The sequence below is a fragment of the Salvelinus namaycush genome, chromosome 24 (assembly GCF_016432855.1).
Source record: "Salvelinus namaycush isolate Seneca chromosome 24, SaNama_1.0, whole genome shotgun sequence".
NCBI classification, from domain to species: Eukaryota; Metazoa; Chordata; class Actinopteri; order Salmoniformes; family Salmonidae; genus Salvelinus; species Salvelinus namaycush.
Genome location: NC_052330.1, coordinates 26,196,435 through 26,203,822, shown reverse-complemented (window position 1 = coordinate 26,203,822; position 7,388 = coordinate 26,196,435). Strand labels below are relative to the sequence as shown.

General features: G+C 43.4%; 1 protein-coding gene across 4 annotated transcripts; it reads left to right on the top strand.

Moving 5' to 3' along the window:
• Positions 1-2,645: 2,645 nt before the first annotated feature.
• On the top strand, positions 2,646-7,118 carry LOC120019119 (osteopetrosis-associated transmembrane protein 1-like). Of its 4 annotated transcripts, none has more exons than XM_038962390.1 (6): positions 2,646-3,114; positions 3,467-3,581; positions 3,836-3,933; positions 4,083-4,193; positions 5,684-5,849; positions 6,297-7,118. In XM_038962390.1, the coding sequence occupies exons 1-6, from the start codon at positions 2,731-2,733 to the stop codon at positions 6,350-6,352; spliced, it is 930 nt and encodes a 309-aa protein (XP_038818318.1). In that variant the 5' UTR covers positions 2,646-2,730; the 3' UTR covers positions 6,353-7,118. The 4 variants fall into 4 exon arrangements, with proteins under 4 accessions (XP_038818318.1, XP_038818316.1, XP_038818317.1 ...); XM_038962388.1 differs by having other exon boundaries at positions 5,666-5,849; XM_038962389.1 differs by having other exon boundaries at positions 4,080-4,193.
• Positions 7,119-7,388: the final 270 nt, after the last annotated feature.

Sequence of the window (7,388 nt, the reverse complement as noted above, 5' to 3'; positions counted from 1 at the left end):
TGACACGGCTATGATCCTAAAGCAGATATAGCTTAATCATGATAGCAGTTATCGTTATGCTTAGCTTAAGTATATCATTTTCCATCACAAAAACATATCAATAACATTCTTCAGTTAGGCATTTCCTAACGGTTTATGACCAATAACAACAGAACAGAACTGGGATCATTGACTCATTTCCATTCATTAATATAGATTTTGTGGTCAAGTTCACAAACAATATGAGACAGAAGGTGTGTCTGTAGCCTAACCAGCTTTATAATACCTGCCAACACTAAATAATGAATTTCCTTCAGCAGTGAAATGCAGGCACACAAACAGACACACGCATGCGCGCACACACGCACAGACCAGTGGCATAGCATAGTTTCGCAGGCCCCTGCAAGGTCCAAGCAATTTTTGTCTGTGTGTAAAGTGCTGAGCGATTAGTGCTTTTTAGGTCGGTTCATTATAAAAAAATAATCACGGTTTTCGATCTTTTAAAAAAAACATTAAATGAACTGTGCATTATGTGGGTTGAATGCTGTAACAACACAGAATAAACCAATTAATAAAAGTCCCATGGTGGTAATGCCTGTCCATTACTGCTTACAACTTATTAACCATCATTTATTCACATGACTTCACTTTATCATCACTTGAGTCATCTCATCTCTACAGAGCTGCTGCCATGGGCGGATTGGCCTTCTGGCAATTCTGGCAAATGCCAGAAGAGCCGCAACATCTTTAATTAGGATGGGCTGTTGGAAATGTACAAAAAAGTTATAATTATATATACAGTATATAGCAATTATGTACACTGCCAACGGCCCATGAACCTGACAGATCATCTGCTGTGGTGCAGTCAAGGTAAGAAGAAAACAGAAAGACACTCACACACACTGACACAGATCATCTGCTGTGGTGCAGTCAAGGTAAGAAGAAAACAGAAAGACACTCACACACTGACACAGATCATGTAGCCTACTACTGCCAGTTAGGACTAATATTCTGCCTGTATATTGCATGAAAATATTTCATACCTACTATAGTAGGCTAATTAGGGGAGGGGGATTCGGGGAGATTTAGACATTAGCCTACTCAACTCTTAGGCTAATGGTATTCCGATTTTAGTTGAGGTCCTTTCCTGAATATGACAATGAAAAAATAAATGTTCAGAAAAAGTCTGGAAAGTGTTGGCTACTTTTGATGCACAATGGGTTTATAGTGAATGGCAAATACATGTATATTATTATTATCGTTGCAGTGTAGCATCCCGGCGTTGCAGAGCCATTGCAAATATTGTTCCGGATTTTGGGGAGTGAGATTACTATCTACTAGCCTACACATGATAAACCATTCAAGTCCCTTTCCTTTCAAAATCACTAAAGGGATGAACATCTGAACAATTAAATGAACACGGTTTATGATGAGCAGAAGGTGCTCCGGAGGCCAGAATCCATATAAAAACGACATATTATCGCCAGACTTCTGAGCAGACATTAGAATAGGCCCTAATGCCACGCATTCTCTCCCCCTTATTTCCATTAGGCTCTGATGACTGCGAAATTGCTGCGGACTGCAAGTTATCAAGAGCCACTAATTTCGCATTAAAGACCATTGACTGCAGTGGCTTGATTCGAGGGTTTTTTGACAATTATCACAATCAGAATTTGAGCCCAGATAATTTACCTTGACTCCGTGATTATTTGCGTCGTGGCATGCGCACATTTGAAAATTGCATGGTGTCAAAACGCGCGGCGGCGGTAGGCCTAAATAATGAGGAGGCGAGCGATACGGGATCAGGAGGTGCACATATCTCCATATTGCCGCTCTCCTCTTCAACACGCAGGGTCACACTCATCTTCCAGCCCATCTTCACACACTCAGTCATTAACTGGCTTCCTCTCTCTCTCTCTCTCTCTCTCTCTCTCTCTCTCTCTCTCTCTCTCTCTCTCTCTCACTCACACACACTTTTTATGCATATACTATATATATATATATATATATATATATATATATATATATATATATATATATATATATTAGTTATTTATTTTGTCTAAAGGAACATTATAATATTTCACTAATTTGAAGCATAAAATAAGCAATCAAAGACCCAATTGGCAAAATGACCCAATATCAGGAAAAGCAGGTGACTTGCTGGATGCCGGAGCATTTTGTGTGTTAGTGTGTGTTGTGTGTTAGTGTGTGTTGTGTGTTAGTGTGTGTTGTGTGTTAGTGTGTGTTGTGTGTTAGTGTGTGTTGTGTGTTAGTGTGTGTTGTGTGTGTTGTGTGTTAGTGTGTGTTGTGTTGGTGTTTGTGTTTTGAGAGGAGCAGAATCCTTCTCCAATCCAGTAAGGGGCCACTAAAGGTGATCATGTCTTCTCTGATCTCCAAATAGCCACCTTGACATTGACCTTATTTAGCACAGCAGAGAAACTAATCTGAGAGCCAGAAAGAGGGTTACAAAGTTCGCTACAGTATAACACATGCACGTGATCACTGCAAAATGATACAATTACAGTTCTACAATCAGTTGATATTGCTTAATCGAGTATGTTGAAAAAATTACTGGTTTCGGAATAACATTCCAAATCAGCACAGTAAAGCGTTTCCTCCCACCCAGTTCTCTCGAGATCCTCATTATCACATGACCACAGTAGTAAGCAGACAGGAACAGGAAGTGATGGACTGTTATGAAGTGTGAGCTTTGGAAGGTGCTTCTTAAAACTTCCCTATTTCACAAACATGTTTATTGTTCAGGTGGGTGCGTTATTGATAGCGTTGATATATTACGCCAATGCTCAAACGTCTGTTGTCGCTGTAAACACCACCATCCCGGGTTCAGAGCTGAGCGCAAGCGGCTTGAGGCAACTCGCCGCGGCAGTGGTGCCTCAGTCGCCCGTGTTTCACCCCAGTCTCCGTTCACAGTTCTCTCTCAACCTGTTGTCGGCGTTTCCAGAAGATCTGGAGGTCAGCGATTACTGCGTCGCGCTGCTGGCTATCTTTGGGCAGCGATATTCAACGTATGTGAATTGTTTGGTGTCCGCCGCGCGCCCTGTCAAAGTGTGCCAAAACTGTTATGGCACCTACGGCAACCTTATGGAAATCTACAAAAACATATCAGACCAGGTAGCGTGAAAACATTTGTGTTTTTCCGTGGTTTTCTCTGAGTTTGTCATTCAGTTTTTATTTAGATTATGCATCGCCATGTTTTTGCCCTGTGCTGCGGGCTAATTGGTGTGCCATGGTCACATGCGTCATGTCTTGTGACTTGCTAGTAGCCTACGCCAGTGGATAGTTGGGGAAATTGAAAATCACAAGACTAGTTATTCAGGAAACAATGAATAGGAAACTAATGATAAATAAACATGCTCAGTGACTAGGAGGACACAAGCCATGCCTTACTGTTGCCACAATTGAGATCAAATAATCTCTAGGTTTTGAACACCCTCAGTGAGACCGCTTGTGTGTCTGTTTCCAGATGGGCCCGGGGAATGTGAGCTGCAGAGACAGCCTACTGCGTTCTGATAGGCTGATGTTGGTGTTCCTGCTCTACAGTAACATGGAGGACATCTGGACCGCTTCAGAATGTAACCGTAGGTGGACTGCTTAGTATTATCAACACATTTAGTTATATGCTGATACTCCATGTACTCCTGTATATATCATTAGCTTTGCTATTTGCTGTGGCTCAATACGTTTTTTACTTCCTCTCCTTGCCTCCTTTCCTTTGTGATCGATGCTATGAAAATAATTGCTATGTGAAAGCCAGGAGGCAGAATATATAAGTTTGATCTTTAACCCTTCCATGGTTCATGATTTCGGAATGATATGACTTCCTGTCTCTAAGGTTGTGTAAGCCTGAGAGACCACAGCCTGACCAATGACACCCTTTACTTCATGGAAACTCTGAACCAGTCCCTCAGCTGCTTCGAGAAGTACCAGAAGGTGGGTCCCTATTGTAGGTCAAAGAGATTTTAAAATCTAATCGGTACTAAAACCCATCTAAAGCCACTAGGGAGGGGGAGGGGAGTATAAAGTTAAGTTCTGATATGAAGTTTATAACTGAACTGTTTCCACTTTGTGTGATTTAGCAGGGTAACCACTCAGAGCTTTGTACGGAATGTAAGGCCACATACAGAGGACTGAATGAGCTGTACAGCCGCATGGAGAAGAATCACACCCTCTGCATCGACATCGAGGACTCTGTATGTATTTCACAGCCACAGGTTGTCGTTACGACTTGCGCTTTGTCATTCATGTTAGCCTTGGAAGCCCAGGCGTCCTATGTGCCTGGTAAAGTTCTCCTCAGAAAGACGATGAAAAGGGGTGGGGTATGATAGTCTAGATGGAAACTAGTGACATGTTGCATGGGTGGAGTGCCAAACAGAGGTTGGCACTAAAGAAATATGTCTGACTTGCAACAAGGCAGTATGCATAAGATGCAAAACTTTTGTTGCATATGGTACTCAAACTTTGTCTGACATGGTAGGAAAAGAGACAGGGACAACTAGTGTAACAGTATAACTTTAGTCCGTCCCCTCGCCCCGACCCGGGCGCGAACCAGGGACCCTCTGCACACATCAACAACAGTCACCCACGAAGCATCGTTACCCATCGCTCCACAAAAGCCGCGGCCCTTGCAGAGCAAGGGGAACCACTACTTCAAGGTCTCAAAGCGAGTGACGTAACCGATTGAAACGCTATTAGCGCGCACCACCGCTAACTAGCTATCCATTTCACATCCGTTACACAAGGAAAAACAAGGAAATGCCTCCTGTGTTGATGGTTGGGGGGGATCTTGTTTTCAGATTAATATGACCCTGTGTCACACAAAGCTTTTCGTGCTATTTGTGGTAATATTGTAGTAAATGCTATTTTTCAGAGTAAAAAAAAAAACTAAAGCGATTTAAAGGCATGTGTGCATACATTTTACGTATGGGTGGTCCTAGGAAGTGAACCCACTATCCTGGCGTTGCAAGTGCCATGCTCTACCAACTGAGCTACAGAGGACCACTGGTAGAAATTTGTTTTCGCACTAGTGCAGAATACATTTCAGAATGTAAAGTTTAGCAATGCTCCCCACCTCAGTGAGAGCACTACTGATAGAAATGCGGAAGATGTGAAACAGCACCCCCTAGGGGACTGTTATGCTGCGTTTACACAGGCAGCCTAATTCAGATTTTTTTTCTGCCACTAGTTAGTCTTTTGACTAATCAGATCTTTTGCCAATAATTGAGCGAAAGATCAGAATTGGGCTGCCTGTGTAAACGCAGCCATTGAGAAAGAAATGGAGAGCGACGTCACCAGGGTTGCATCCCAATTCTCTCTTTCTCCCGAAGTGTGCACTTGTTCACTTCCCTACATGGATTTGAAAGGAAATGACTGGTATGGAAACTCCCATCTAGCCCATGCCAACATCAATCCAATGCTTTTAAACTTGTGGGGAGTAGTGAACGGGTGCACAAGGCGAGATTATTGGGACGTACCCCAGTTCTGGTAGTGCCAGTGAGTTTCAAAGGAGGTGACGTAGAAACTAGAAGGCACTAGGGACAGAAGGCCAGACATGGAGCAAGGGAGTCAGATGGATAGAAAAGAGAGACACAAATAGACGAGAGAGACGGTGTCCCCTTTTTGTATTTATTTAAGCTCCTGTGTTGTTGTGTTGATTGTGGGGGAGGATCTTGTCTTGTTTCAGATGAATATGACCCGCATACTGTGGAGCAAGGATTTCAATTGTTCTTTCCCCCGGGCGGAGACTGTTCCTGTCATCGCCGTGTCCAGCTTCATGCTCTTTCTGCCCATCATCTTCTACTTGAGCAGCTTCCTTCACTCGGAACAAAAGAAACGCAAGCTCATACACCGTGAGTAACCAGCTTAATTCACCCATTGTTGCGCGGAGAGATTCTTTGACGGGTTGGTTGCAGGGGGGTGTGTGGGGGTGGGAGGATGTATGCTGGGGAGGGGGGGTCACAGATTTTTCAAGTGAAGTATGTATGGAAGCCAGGGAGTCTCCTGAATGCATGTTCCTGGTTTATAGAGATTGTATCATAGGGGAGGTAGGAGTGTCCCAAATAATGTGGACTTGTAAAGGAGGGGTGAGGTAGTTCTTCTTAAGGGTTGGGAGTGGGGGAGGAGAGAGGTTTAATGGTGTCCTTGTAAATAGTGGGTTTAGGCCAACTAATGATCTAGGCCAGGGAGGCGAAGAGCAAGACATTACGTTGTTTATTTGACGCGTGGCATAATGGTGAAGCAACGGTTTTAGACTAAATGTTGTGTGGTGGGTAACAGTTACTCTTTTTCCTCTCCAGCCAAACGAGCCAAGTCCAACCCCAGCTTCATTAACATCCAGGACAAGTTCAGCTGAGGAGAGAGATCAGATAATGACTTTATTATCCCTGTGGGGAAATTTTGGTTGTCGCTCTCTGCATACATAAACATATAATCAACAATAGACAAAGTACATACAGTATACAGACAATAAATACAGGTAGAAAAGTACAGTTCATGAGTGATCAATGATCATCCATACACTATAGACAACAGAACACACTGTCAACTACAATGTTAGATATAGGCCACACAGGAGGTTGGTGGCACCTTAAATGGGGAGGATGGGCTTGTGGTAATGGCTGGAGCGGAATAGGTTGAATGGTATCAAATACATGGTTTCCATGTGTTCGATGCCATTCCATTGACTCCGTTCCAGCCACTATTATGAGCCGTCCTCCCCTCAGCAGCCTCCTCTGATAGGCCAGCCCGATGCTCCTACTTGTGGTTTAAACATTCAGGAGCCTTACTACCGCTTGGACAAAGGATAATTTGGCTCTATTCCTTTGGTTTCCTGTAACGTCTCCTCGAGCAGAGAAGCTAAAATTCCTGATAAAGAGGATGTCTAGAGTCCATCAGTACCTTGTGGGGTTTTGAGGGCTCTTATATCATAAATTACCTCTAGACCTGTCTGATTGAACTCTAGCACCTTACTAGCAAAGCTTACAATTTCTCTGCGAGACAAATTTTAAAAAAGTTATAAATTGAACCTTTATTTAACTAGGCAAGTCAGTTAAGAACAAATTCTTATTTACAATGACTGCCTACCCCGGCCGAAACCGGACGACGTTGGGCCAATTGTGCGCTGCCCTATGGGACACCTAATCACGACCGGATGTGATACAGACTGGATTCGAACCAGGGACTGTAGTGAATGATGCCTCTTGCACTGAGATGCAGTGCCTTAGACCGCTGCGCCACTCAGGAGCGGAAATTACAATTTCCGTACCAGACAAAGAGGAAGGATCTTTGTTGTCCAAAACCGCACCTGGATGCAAATGTAACATGTCATTTCATCTATGGCTGTGGTTTCAGCCAGGGGTGTATTCATTACGTCTTGCAACAGAAACCGG